This window comes from Rhopilema esculentum, chromosome 4 (genome assembly GCF_057945365.1).
Source record: "Rhopilema esculentum isolate cy_ngs chromosome 4, ASM5794536v1, whole genome shotgun sequence".
In the NCBI taxonomy this organism is placed as follows: domain Eukaryota; kingdom Metazoa; phylum Cnidaria; class Scyphozoa; order Rhizostomeae; family Rhizostomatidae; genus Rhopilema; species Rhopilema esculentum.
The window spans coordinates 12,977,482-12,991,916 of record NC_142818.1 but is presented as its reverse complement, the minus strand read 5'-3'; the positions used below and the strand labels follow the sequence as shown (position 1 = coordinate 12,991,916).

The following is a 14,435-nucleotide window of genomic DNA, read 5'->3' as shown; positions in this document are numbered from 1 at the left end:
AACTATTTCTAAACTAAAACTATTAATTAGCATTTAAAACTTGTATAATTTTTATTCATTTGTTTTTATGAATTTTTATTTACAATTATCATTTGAAACTATGAATTAAAACTAGTTATTAACATTTTGAAATTATAAATAACTATTAACATTTTTTGAAATTATAAATAACTATTTACATTTTTATTGAACGGTCCGAATCGTACACTGCATGCCAGAATGGTCTTAGATTATCAAATGTATACGGTTGTTCCCCACCATCTTCATAATATAACAGCTTAGCTGCTGCTGGGCATGTGTCTGCATTTGCAGTCCATGACAACATACACGTGCCGTGATAATAGGTGTTACACATGCTGCATCAATATATGCACTCTCCAGGGTCCTCACTGTGCCCCTCCATGCAGATGGGGCATTTTGCTTCGTCTACGAATACCTGTTCCCTTAAAGTGTCTATGCAGCGAAATTTTATGTCCTGCTTTTTCTTAAGAGTTATATTTTCCTATCTTTTCCGATACGTCTGACACCAAAATTTTCATAATTTGACCAGCAAAAGTGTGTTTAATCAGAATTTGAAATTAGGTAGTGCTTGCGAAAATCAAGGCCAGTTGCTATAATTTTTCTTTAGGCTCGCGGCACTGATTGGTCAACTATACCGGTCTTGTGCTTGCGTTTTTCTGATTTGCCTATTTCGTTCCACAACTGGGTATATATTTTCCATCGTGTTCTTTCGGAACTATATTCTGACGTTTTATGCTCTGAGAAGTGTCAGACGAAAATGCTTTTAGTATGTCGTAAAATGTTTGCTTTTTTCAAATCCATTTCAAATGATCTTTCTATAACTGTAAACTACGAATAGTTTCTAAGTCCACTGAATAAGAGTTTTGCATGTCATATCTAGTAACACGGTTCATTAGCTGATTAAATCTCCATGAGAGGATATGTGTCAATTCAAAATCAAACCAATGTGTCATAATTATTTAAAAGTAAGCTTGGGAATTTAGCCTTTACTCTTCCTTTTGTCCAAATTAATGGAGTAAATATTTTCTGGCCATCCTTAGAATGTCGTATCTCAAAAAACTTCCTCGCCATAAACTATGATGGGTGGTGGCTGGCTGCCTTCACTAAACCCCTGATCAATCTAAACAGTTTGCCCCCTAACCTTTATTGAAATTTTGCTGGTCCTTCCCGTGGTACCGAGGCTCTAATCTGAGCTGCCGCCCAACCAATCGATTTACCTGGCTGCTCAACCACTGAAGGATAAAACATCAACTCTCATCATGTTCAAATTGCAAGATTACAACACAAGAACAACTTAGATATCTCATAGAGCCCCCTTTGTTAAAATTTTACGACTGCATCCCTGGACGTACAACATGGGGCGTCGATTCCCCCTGTTCCTTACACCGGTGGCGTCGCTTGACCTTTGTAAAACTACGAAGTTTACAGGGCAGATAAAGATCATAAACCAGACTCCAGTTCGCGATAACGTTTTCTAAAGCAAGATTCTTCAATAGTGAAAGTATAAATTAACAGCAACCAACGATTACAACACAACGACTTCGTTTAACGACAACTTCGACTCGACTGGACTTGCACTGAAAGAACATACGCTTTTAACAACATGAGTGACACACACAAAACCCTAATGACACAAATGAACGGCAAATGGACTAATAACAACTAAAATAGAGATGGCACGATGACAAACAAAATGACTGACGCAGACATCGAAAGATATTTTCATTAACGATAACGAACCACAAACACGATGCACGACAGACAAAATTAGTTGTATAGACCGACGAAGACATACAGAAAATTTTAGATGCTATTTCACCTAATGATAGATGATTTTACCGACAAACTAAGGATTTTGTAGATAGATTGAAAATTTACTGACGTATTCGTGTAGTAATGGTAGGTGTTACACCCCTTCACCCCTCCCCCGCTAGCTACGCCCCTGTCTTTCACAGCATGACAACCCTGCGTGTAAGCCCGTTCAAGTAGCTTGAGTTTCAACAAGCAGCGCATTTTCCCGCGACTTTGTCTACAGGAGCTGTGATAACATGCAAAATTTGTGAAAGAGAGGCTCCTTAAATATGTTTCATTTCGTTCCCTTTTCACTGCTGGTGCAACGGAAATAATATCTCATCAAGTTGTTTGTTTGTAAATGTGTAATCAAATCACTTAGTTAAACATAGTCATCTGAAAGATGTATGCCGCAAGAGTCATTCCATCAGAGCATAAGGATCTCATACACGATGTGTCATTCGATTTTTACGGTAGAAGAATGGCTACCTGTTCATCCGATCAAAGCGTCAAGGTGGGCCTAAATATTAAATATCATATAGAAGCTAAAAATCACTTTGAATCAATTTGATTGCAAAATCTCCTAAATTTTCTCGCTGACTTTTTAACTATAAATGTGTCAGACATTTTATTTTATTTGTTTCAACTTCTGAAAGATAAATGATTCTTGGTCAGCTTCTTGTGAATTTTTCGAAGCAGCAACGGATTGATGTTATCCCCACAAGTTTCTTTCAGATCTTCCATTGTCTCGAGAAGCCTTGGGTGCCAGTCTATTTAGACATTCAAACATCTCCATTTTCATCACCTTTTTGGGATGATTCACAGTTGGCAGTTTCAATGTCTGGCCCTTTCTTTTGATGATTGTTAAAACTCATTTCCAGATTCTTCCAAATTGTGACTTATGGTTTGTTGTCACATCAAGCATGATATTTCTGCAGCATAAAATCTTTAGTTTGTAGATACCATAAATCCTCAAATAAGCCCCCACACTCAAATAAGCTCCCCCTCAAATAACCCCCCACCTAAAAAATCATTTTTGCAAATAAGCCCACCCCTCGAATAAGCCCCCATGGGAAGCATAATTGCAGAATAATATCTTACTTCCTTTGACTGGAGACCAGAAAGCAGTAAAGCGACTTTTTGTGATGATAAAAAATTATAATATTTGTTAGTTTTTTGTAAGAAAAGTAGAAAAATTATGTCGTTTTTATGTCGACCTTTGAGGAAAATACTAAACTTTGAAATAAGCCCTACCCCTTTGACTAAGCCCCCCTTTGAATAAGCCCCCATCTGAAAATTCATTTTTGCAAATAAGCCCCCAGGGGCTTATTCGAGGATTTGCAGTAGTTTCTGCTACCCAAGGGTTAATGCTATGAGCCTACAGTTTTGTTCTTGACAAGACTACAGGGTGGAATCCCTGTGAAGCTCACGCTGGATATCTGTCAATTAATTAAAGAAAGACAACGAAAAACCCTTAGTATATGCCGGATAACTCTAGCATAAGCTACCACACTAGTTTCCCTAATGGCAAGACTTTCTCATGCTCTATCCATAATGAAACCAAGATACTTGTATCAATATAATTGGAGTGAAATTACACTACCCTGGACTCACTGACCCAATGAATGGTTCTCTACACTTAGTGAGCAAAAGTATTGCACAAGTTGGACAAATGATTTATGGTGACGGCTTTACAAAAAACTTGGCAATTGAAAATAAAACCACTTATATGAAGCCATCAGATGTCTTTTTATAGTTAAAAACTAATCAAACTAAACTTCAAACTGTTGGTAACACTTTCAATTTAAAGATTGAAAAAAGTCCTTTATAAAAGTACAAAATTTTAACTTTTTGCTGGACAGTCTCGCAGCCTTAGAGCCTGTGTGAGACTTACTAAAACTTTATAAAACATTTTTGTAGCAGGTTCTGTTAATCGCGACATGATAAGTTCAGGAAAACATTTGCAAGATCCCATTTAGGTGTTGAAGTACCAAGTTGATCATTAATGGCCTTGTATTTGGTGGAAAGTGGCATATTTTAAGCCATTTTATTATGCCTACTATTTTGCAGCTATTGATACACTTGAGTGAACATGTTTATCACGGGAATTTTGGTCTTTTCATCCAATAAGAGAACAAAATGTTGTTTCAAGTAATTTACAGCATTCTTTGTTTCCTTACTAACATAGCAGATGGTTGAAAAAGATGGGCTTGACAATTTGTGACAAATTTAATTGATTGAATTATGAAGCAATAAATCACAAAGCTGCTGCTGCGATTAGGCCCAATGCAGCTCCAAAATTTTTTGAGCAAAACGTTTAGCATATTCTCAAACAAAAGGGAGGAAAATGAGCAGTTCTAGATACCCAAGCATAAAAAGTATGTATTTTCGAGTTCAATTAATAAGATATTACAAATTGGTGCAAAGATAAGCTTTTTTAAAACAAATATTTCACAGGTACTTCAATCATCATGGCTCGATTTTTGTGTTTTTTCAAATGTCGATATTGTTTAGAAATAGGCAAAAATCAAGAATATTCTTGAATTTGCTGTTTTCAGTAGCAAACCTAAATACATTTTCCATTATTTTCCAACTTAAAATTCATCTTATAACTTTATGAAACTTTCTGCACAGTGGCCATTTGAATTTTGGTTTACTAAAAATGTTTGCTGCAGTGCCGCCATTTTGCTTTCAGCCTGTGCAATACTATTGCTCACTAAGTGTATTTAGATTGATAATCAAGATTACTTATCAATCAGAACTGGACCTCTCATAAGCAACATTAATATGATGAATATTGGCCTTAACTAATCTTAAAATTATCTTTGTAAACTAGGTATGGGATCAAGATGATGATGGAAACTGGCAATGTACTTCAGACTGGAAGGCAAGATATTATTAAAGGATATTTGTTATATTGTTACAAAAATATTTGTTACAGGATACTGCAGGTATATAATTGATGGGGACTGTCAAACATTCAGTTGAGTCCAGTTTGAACAATTAAATGTACCAACAAAAGGATGGTGTTGCAATGGGTAGCCCTTTGGGACCATCCTTTGCTAACATTTTTATAGACTTTCATGAAGAGCATTTGCTTTTTTCAATCTGTGGACAACAAATTAGGCCATTGTCAAAACAGAGGCTGAATGTTACATTTTTCAATAGTCTGCAGTATGCCCTTCAGTTTACTTTTGAAAAGGAAGAAAACAATTTCTTGTCATATCTAGACATTTTTGTTGAAAAGTCTGGCAATATTTATGGCAAACCCATTTTAAACTCATTAAACATTAGTACCCAGGGGACTCTAAATTTGCTCCAAATCTAAACTACACATTGAAGTGGATAAACTGAAGACCATTTTTTGGACAACATCTGTCCAGAAGGTGCCATTTCTTCCTACCCTAGGGAAAATGGCAAGCTTTTGGGCCAACCAAACATTTGGATTTACTTACTACTTTATGACTTAAAAGTGAGATTAAACAGGCCATCAAACAATGTTTCTTTACTATCAATCCTCATATTGTTTACAGCACTAGGAGAGCTACAACCCAGCCATGAAAAATCTCATGCAAGTGTGATTCTGGCTACGTAGAATGCACAATCCAAACAAGTGATTCTACTATCTGACAGCATCTTTTATATAAGTCTATTATGGCGACATGTTTCAGATAATTGGCAGAGCCCTGTCGTCTTTCCATCTAGTAGTTTTGCAATCAATCTACATACAAACCAAAAAACCGCAATTGTGTTGACAGAAGGAGTTTTTTTTCTCTCTTTTTAATTCCAGTGGTGATACTTCTAGAGGCATGCAGTACTGATTGGACAACTAGAAAGGGTTTTGTGCTTGTGTTTTTGTGGTTGGGCAATTTGATCCACAAATTGATGTATATTTTCATCTTGTTCTTTTGTACCCTTATTCACACATTTATAATTTTCTAGGAGTGTAAGACAAAAAAGCTTTTAGTATGTTAAAATTTTTGCTTTTTCAAAGCAATTTTCAAATTTTGTGATCATATCATTCTTGAACCAAGGATACGACTGGCCAACACTGTTGGATAAGAGTATATGACAATGACTTCTTTTTTACGGTTGTTTACATTGATCCATCACAATCATGATTTGGTCAGCATTTGGTAAGTTCAATGAAAGCAGTAACATATGTGGAATAGGCCTTCTAAAATACTTTTTCAGAATGAAACTTAATTTATTTACCTGCTAGATAATCCCAATACAATAAGATCTTTGCAATAGAATGCAGAAAGACACCCAGGCCTTGCTCTAAGCAAAATGAAGGTGCTCCATAAAAAGAGCCCCTTAGAAACTCTAGGCGCTCTATTTCGCACCTTTAAATAAAATATCCTTGAGAGCATCCTTCAAGAGCTTTGGAAGATCGAGAGCTTCATATTGAAAGCTTTGGAAGAGTGTTAAATATAAATTCAATGGTGATACCAAAAAGCACCATAATATGAAATAACAAAACATGCAGCAAACACTATGTTAATTTAATACAAATATAGAAATATAGGAAAACGCATGGCTTTAAGTCGAACATTAGCTTTGTTTCCCTTTTATGCTATTCTTTCTATAAGACACACTAGAACATCTACTACTCAAATGAAAACTGAAAAGCAATGCGGTAATTTGGACGGAAATGTGATCTCTGATTTGCAAAGGTGATTTTAAATTATTAAGAAAAACTGAAAATAATACTTCAACAGAAGATTAACGCTTGCTCAAAAATCAAATAAATCTGCCGGAGATGAGGGTTGATGGCCTGTGACCTTGGTGGTTATTAGAGGGTTATTAGATTAAAAATGGTATCGAAAACCCAACGTTGAATTTGCTGAATTTTTTCCTCAAGGGGTGATCTTACGCAAATCATAATATTGCGGTCTATTGGGAAGATTGTTTATGCTTGATCAAGTTTATTAGACAAAGGCCAAGAAATTATTTTGCTTCGTGGTAATATTGTTTTGACGTTTTGAGGGGCTCTATAAATCGCTCTCCAAGGCTCCTTTTGGGTGCGCTCTAGGCGCGCGCGCTCGATCGAGCGCCTTTCCGGGCAAGGCCTGGACACCAACATTTCGAACAGGGAAACATAGTAATAAAAGAAAGCCTCTCCTAGATGTCATTTCAAATGTTATAGTTTTGATGTACTGATATAATTAATTAATCATTTGCAACCTTCCTGTTTTCTTATTTTAGCATCTATGTTTCAGACTCATTCAGGCTCTGTGTGGAAAGTAACATGGGCTCACCCAGAATTTGGACAGGTTTTGGCTACTTGCTCCTTTGATAGGACTGTCTCTATTTGGGAAGAGCAAGGTAAAATCATATGTTTTTACAGTGCAGCACCAATTGTGAATGCATGGACTGTTCCATGTTTTTCATTAAAAACAGTTTTTACAAGATATGCGAGCACTTTTGAACAACAATTTTGGTTAGTACTGCTTATCAGTCAACTGATTTTCGAGATAGTTATCGTTTCTGAATGTCATTCGTCTGTGTGGCATGTGACTTTGTATTTTCTGTTTGCAGTGTGCAAGACGTTTTTAATTTTTTTCCTTAGTTGGAGATTCTGGTGTGTATGCCTCCGGTCGCAGCCACTGGGTATGATCGTTTTCAGTTTAGTTAGAGCTAGCAAGTCATTTCATCATAGATTACAAGCCTACCTTGGAATCGCACTCGCAGGCGTTGGTACACACTTTCTCACACTGGGAAGTGCGTTATACGGCACGCCTGTTTTATAATTATTCTTTTATGTTTTACCAAGCGTAGGAAACTAATAAGATGACGGAATGGCTTTGAATTGAGTTATTTACTATGTCAAATCTGCAGTGCTTCCACTTTTTACTCGATCAGTTTCCCGAAAATATCCTTCTATTTTCTTAAAATTCCCTCCAAAATGCCCTTTAAAAAGATTTATATGGATTAATTGCTTTCATTCGTTATTTTCGCTTTCAACTTACTCAAGAAATTGTTCCTGGCGACCACTTGAACACACGAGCTTCATTAGCTTATTTTATTTTGTCTAGTTTGAAACTTTTCCTTGTTTAGATTCGAAACTTTCCTTTGTTGAGTTTTAAAACTTTCCTTTGTTGAGTTTTGACATTTTTCGAAACTTCTGAAGCGTTTAGAATTAGCGAGTAAAGAAAATAGAGTTATTAAGTGTAACGCCATAAAAATATACTTTTAAAACTTTTAATTTTGTACCACATTTCAGGATAGAACACCACGAATTATCTCTAAATATCAGTTAAATATGTTACAAATTGGGAGTGCTACATAATTCTGCTGTGCTCAAATTGCCATATCTTAGCCAGTTTTAACATATAAACATATTATGTAATCAAAGTTAGAAATTGTAAAAACAGCTTTGTGTCCAGTTATAACATTGAAGTTGCCAAGCCAGTTTACTAGCCACAGTTTGCATAAACCTTGAAACATTCCACTGTGATTAGCCTGCTTACTGACTGACTTTTATTTATTCTTTCTAATTATGTATTCCCGAAGAAAAGGATAACTACTTCCAAGTGGAAGCACTGTTAAATTGAAGGCTGTAAAGTTCTTCACCATCTCAAATCTCACTGACAACTGCCCATCGCAAAGTGTGCCCACCCTAAACTCCGATCTTTGGGCACGCTTTCAAAAGTCTTGACAAGGTTATCACAGTCAAAGATACCCTACTTCAACTTAAAACACACCTTGATGAGTTCTCAATTTTCAATTCGAACTCTTTCTAAAGACATGATTGATAACATGACATGATAAATGAAAGCTAAAAACCTGACACACACTTATATTTTTTGTTAAAGTTGTGGCAAACTGATGGAATGAGTCGCGAAATGAGATTTTATGGCTCCACATACTATGTAACTGAACTTCTGTAGAAATCGGGAAAAATGTCAAAAGCACTCCATCACGCTCCTACTACAGTCTAGGAGTGCAAGATATCAAATTTGTGCTAATTTATTCCCAGGAAGGCCTGGATTAACACTTTTGAATGTAGTTTTGCTTTTCAAGGTCCTGTATTTCAAGGCACCTTCCTGCCTCAGTAAAATATACGGAATGAAGCTACTTTGTATTCGATTTTATCTTTGCTAAAGCAATCTAAATAGACTTGAGTAAAAACTCATTTGCCCACCTTCTCACTCAATTCGACAATTTCTAGGTGCTCTTTTGTCTGTTTCCTGCAAGCGACTCGTTTATCAAGGATTGATTAGTAACCGTATAAATAAAATCAAGATGAAATAAGATATTGGTCAAATAGGCCCTTCAGCATCCATCAGAATGCCTGCCTGACTCATCAAGAGCTTCTTGCCATTCCTCAATGGACTGCATTCATACTTGGCCTCAAATTTTTGCCATTTCCCAATCTGTTGATCCATGCCCTATTTTATTTTCCAGGTTCGTAGATCTGCTCTTGTTGATAGCAGAGCGTCTGTAACAGATGTCAAATTCGCACCAAAACATCTTGGGCTAATTGTCGTAAGTAACTTACCCATAGTTCTATTTATACATCTACTCACTTTTTATGTATTTCATAGTTCCATTTGTGTTTGAACCTGAGTTTCCAACATATTGAATTGTTTATCAACCGGATAGCCTATCAACCTTACTTAGAGTCTTGCTTTTTGTACTTTTATGAATGATCTTTTCCCTGATTCAAGCATTTCCACTCGTTTTTCTACCTGAAAATGTTCACAATCCTGCTTTTTATTAAAGTGGAGTGCCCAAAGTCAAGAATATCTAGTTCAAGATCATGTGCATACCCAATTTTAATCACTAGATAAGATTAAAGTAAGACCCTGACTTAATTCCGCTTCTTGTGCAAATTTTTGATTTGGGTACAGGAGCCCAGTCTCTTAAATAGGGGGAGGGGGGGGGGGGTAATGTCGATAACAACATGAAAATACGTCAACTTTCCCTCTTTTCGTCCTGCAACACTGAAGTATGACGATAAATATACCCCACATTCCTAAACTAGGTCGGAAATCCGTCACAGATATGAAGTGTGACTTGTTATGAATCCACCCCGCCTTGATACTAAAACAGTACATTGATTATAGCTTGATATTTTAAGTAGGTTATCTAATCTTGATCAGCATGACTGATACTGTACCTTTTTCGAATTCCAGGTCTCTATCACTGCCGACCCAATGTAAATTTAGATGAAAATTATTTGTCATGGCATTAAGATATTAATCGAGTGCACGAGGCAAATTCGAGGTTATACAAGAAACTCTAAAAAATTATCATTGAAACCCTATTGCATTTTTTCAAGTTGATAATGTGGTTCATTTTATAAAGCTTCCATTGTGGAATGTTTCTAGGCAACGTGCTCAAAGGATGGCGTTATTCGAATCTACGAAGCGCCAGACATGATGAATCTAAGCCACTGGTCGCTGAAGGTCTGTTGAGTATTACTGTTTATCTTGACTTTTTTAATATTGTTAATTTATGTTGTAAATGTGAATAGTATTCAACTTTTGAAATTATTTGGGAACTGAAATTTCCTTGTAATAACGCAGCGATTTGTTTCGCTTCTTCTGCAAATGCTTTAACACACCCGATTGCGTTTAACTCTTTTGAAAATGGCACGAAGTACCGAAGGACGCTTCTCTACAAATAGCTTGTACCAGCCATTCACGTGGTCACTTTTCGTCGCTTTAACAATCTTTATGTTTTTATTCAAGGATGAAATTCACACCAAAATGGCATGTAGCTGTTTATCATGGAGCCCTTCCAGGTAATATTTACTTCCTTTGCTTTTCATAGTTCTTCAATGACATTAATGTGATTTGTATTGTTATTGAAATATTTCAGTTTTGGTATGAAGGTCAAACATTTTCGAATACCACACATTCTATGTTACGAATCCAAAACAGTTCCAAATCCTTTGCACAGTTTTTCATCTGTGTAAAGCGTGCATTTTAATTTCATTTCCGGTTGTCTTGAAGTTTGAGGTATAATCTCCTATGAAAATAAATTTTTTGTCCAAATGTTATTTTCTGTGCAATTTGCCATCTTCACACTGCTCTTTTCAACCGTATCTCAATGATTTAAACTGAACACATTTACTGATTACTATGACATCATTTTGTTTTACTTTAGAGTTCACCCAATAATGCTTGCGGTTGGTAGTGACGACAGCAGCAATAACACGGAACCAAAAACACATATATACCAGTTAAACGAGTATGTGTCCAAGCCTTATTTCATCATAGCCAGAAATTGACTATATGAACTTTGCAACACTATTTTAAAAGAATATGAAGGCTGGCTGTTCGAATCAAATTTTCTCTTTTCAAATCTACCATTCACGGTAGATTATAGCCTTATTACACATATCCCCTACACTTACAGTTTAATCTACGTGTTGATTCTCAAATATGGTCCTATTTTATTCACGATACCCATTAACAACTGGCTATGTTTATGCCATGTATACTGTTTGGTGAAATCTTTCCCCACGCTGTTGTAGTTTGAATGTGATGCAGTTCGTACAGTGATATATGTTGTTTCGTCTTATTCTAGCAAATGGCTAAAGATACCATCTATCACATCATCAACAGATCCAGTTCATGATGTTGCATTCGCTCCGAATGTTGGCAGGTAATGTCAAGGTGTTAAACTTTCCCCTCTTTTTTTTGGCTTTGAATTTTTTGATCCAGCAATCCAGAAGCCAATTTCAATGGGTTGTTTGAAGATCTTGTCACGTACTTTCTTAAAAGAAGCACTTAATAATTATAAAAGAGTGACACGCGTTGATATGTTCTTGCAATTTGCAAAGCGTTGCAGAACGAGTGATAACAGAATAGAATCTGCTATTGGCAATTCTTTGTTTATTCCGTAACTCATCATCAGATACCATCTTCTATAAGAAGGTTAGCTACCATGACCCTCCAACTATCCCTTAACCAGGGGTTTTTTTCAGTCCTAGAAAAGGCTTAAAAAAGAAGGGGGCTTATTAGAGAGTGTCCATTCTTAGTAATGCAAAGCTAGAAATATTATGAGAATGTTCTTTAGCATTTTTTGCTATAAAGATTTCATACTAATTTTTCAAATGCACCTAACTAGCAACTTTGAATGTCTTTATTAAAATTAATCAATCATATTGTCTTCAGGAACATACACAGCATTGTGTCAATCAATAAGGTTATTAGAGACATTAGAAGCACAACTGAAAGAGAAAGTCTTGACACTTCACCATATGAAAGTTTAGGGAGTAAAAACATTAAAAGCTATCACTTAATTTCACCATTCAGCGTTTTCTTTGTGTGACATTAGGGGATAAGGAGAGGAGAGATTAATAGAGGAGATGGCTTATTAGAGAGGTGGGCCATGTAGAGAGAGGGCTTGTTTCAAATTCATGCTTGATAAGCGGGCCTTATTAGAGACGGAGCTTAAAGAGAGAGGGGGCTTGATAGAGCGTTTGCGGTATATCATTTTCGCTATACTAGTCATTAACGTCTCACAAATCTTTTTTCTTGCTGAACCTATAATTATAGAGCTCTGTTTTTTGCGAGCGCAGGGTCGTCTGTTGGTTTTTCCTCTTTCCAATTATTTTGAGATAGTTGTAAGATTCGAATATGTTCTCCGTCGGATCTTGTCGATATGGACAGTGCCAAGTCTTCTGGCTGACAGAGTTCTTTTATAAGCAATATTGATTTATTCTTGTTTATCTTTAGGCCACATCATTTGCTAGCCATTGCTGGAAAAGATGTACAAATACTGGCCATCAGGCCCTCGTCGTGAGTTCCAATTGAGCCTTCTGTACTTCACAAACATCTGTGCATTTATCCGATCTACTCACTTGATCTAACTCAGACTTGTGTTTTCCCTTTAAGTGAACAGTAGTGGACAGAACCTTGCTATAGTGGACACCTTTGAAACCAGTGTAATTTCTGACACAGTTTAGTTAGTTAACGCTTGTGTGGAGTATCTTTCTACAATAGTTTTTATTACCAATTCTTTTTTGGAGTTTTCAATTATTGGGTGGTCTTTGCAAATGATTGCTTCGCTATATTGCATATCAATGTAACTATAGAACAAGTGGATCTTTTTAAGGCGTGATGTAACGAATGCTGGCATCCCAACAAAAATGGAAGGGAGCGTTGCTGCCGTTTTCAAAGATCACGACACACAGGTAGTTTAACAGCAATTTTTTTCAGTTGTTTCAATTGATATTGCTCCTTATATCTTGAAAATTGCTTTTGTAATTTCAGCTAACATTTTTACCATTTTTAAGGACATATTTAAATTTTAGTTTAGGTCCAATTAATAAGAATGTGTGGTATACAAAAAAAATCTACGTAAATGATTTTTTCTTTAACTAAATGCATACTCTTTAGCTATTTTCAAGACTTTATTGATAAATGGCAAATGAACTTAAAACATTGGGTCTGGGTGCAAACTTCGACCATTTGCGTCATTTCGATTCATTTATAGATCTTTTAGGCAGCTTAGTTAAACTAAAATTTAATAAACTTTTGCAGCACCCTTTATCAATTTGCCACAGCCAAATACTTGTAGTCGAGCGATTTCTATCTTAGCACGTAAATGACTTCACAATACGGTTTGTAAGATTTCGAGCTAGAACTCTAAGATAGGTAAATCTATGGTACGAACCTAATCACAACTTGTCGTCGAATTATAGGTTTGGCGCGTGGAGTGGAACATCACTGGGACCATTTTAGCCTCCTCGGGTGACGATGGCTGTATTCGACTATGGAAAGGTAAAGTATTGTACAGTGTATTGCGCAACTGCTGTGTTAATCTAAATCAGTCGTTAAAAGAAGCCCTGCCTATATTATAGTCCGATCTTTTAAATTTGTTATGTAGTGATAGTGAATTACTACATCTTCAGTAAAATTGTGACGTTTCATCGTCATTCTCTGCTCTTTCCTGCTTTCTGTCAGCCTATTAATGATTTCCTACCAGCCAATAATGCATTGTTCAATGGTTTTCGTTATGACATTGTCACATTGTTGTCTCAGTCAGACAACGACCTGTGAAGTGTCATTTTAAGCTGAGAAAAATCGTCCTTATCTGGATTATGACAATTTTTCAAAATTTTTCGGTCTTTGGATTTTTGAGGTCTAATTTCAACTTGATGCTCGACTTTTGGTGACCGAAAAGTGTATTAACAAGAATGAAACAAATCAAATTTTTCCTGCAGTTGCCAGTTTTTTACCATAAATAAAGTTTCGTAAACGCTAATGGGTATTATTTAACAAGGATTGAAGAACATTGCCCTCGTTTAATCTGACCTTGTTTAATACATTCGTATGGTTTTTTAGCTAACTATCTAGACAACTGGAAGTGTATTGCAGAATTGAAAGGAGACGGAGCTCCACTCCCGGGGTCTAATATCAGGCGTCAAAGTGGACAGAACCAACAGGGACACAGAGAGCCTGGTCAGTTTAGTGCTGCTAATTTGGCCAACTTCAAGTCTCACCCGATGTGGTGAATCAGTATCTCTTTTAAGATTAGAAAATGTTGGTACCTGTAAATTGTTGTTGATAATTTCATGTTTTTGTTTTTTAAGCTGGACAATTCTGTATTTTCAGAAAAGAAATATTAAGATGGTTAGAAAAGTCACAATATGTTGTTCAAAT

At 36.0% G+C, this 14,435-nt stretch overlaps 1 protein-coding gene across 1 annotated transcript; it reads left to right on the top strand.

Annotated features, from left to right (window-relative positions):
• Positions 1-2,095: 2,095 nt before the first annotated feature.
• On the top strand, positions 2,096-14,414 carry LOC135691388 (nucleoporin SEH1). Its single transcript, XM_065209238.2, has 13 exons — positions 2,096-2,326; positions 4,649-4,699; positions 7,035-7,140; positions 7,385-7,425; positions 9,223-9,303; positions 10,149-10,226; positions 10,512-10,564; positions 10,930-11,013; positions 11,353-11,430; positions 12,507-12,569; positions 12,886-12,964; positions 13,475-13,553; positions 14,118-14,414. The coding sequence occupies exons 1-13, from the start codon at positions 2,216-2,218 to the stop codon at positions 14,285-14,287; spliced, it is 1,074 nt and encodes a 357-aa protein (XP_065065310.1). The 5' UTR covers positions 2,096-2,215; the 3' UTR covers positions 14,288-14,414.
• The last annotated feature ends 21 nt before the right edge of the window (positions 14,415-14,435 follow it).

What these genes read in the sequence shown, in the direction of transcription:
- LOC135691388 (XM_065209238.2), top strand. Translation starts at nt 2,216, where the DNA reads ATGTATGCCGCAAGAGTCATTCCATCAGAGCATAAGGATCTCATACAC. An exon ending in AACATCTTGGGCTAATTGTC is followed by an intron (nt 9,304 to 10,148) that starts GTAAGTAACTTA and finishes GAATGTTTCTAG; the next exon opens with GCAACGTGCTCAAAGGATGG. An exon ending in CTGGCCATCAGGCCCTCGTC is followed by an intron (nt 12,570 to 12,885) that starts GTGAGTTCCAAT and finishes GATCTTTTTAAG; the next exon opens with GCGTGATGTAACGAATGCTG.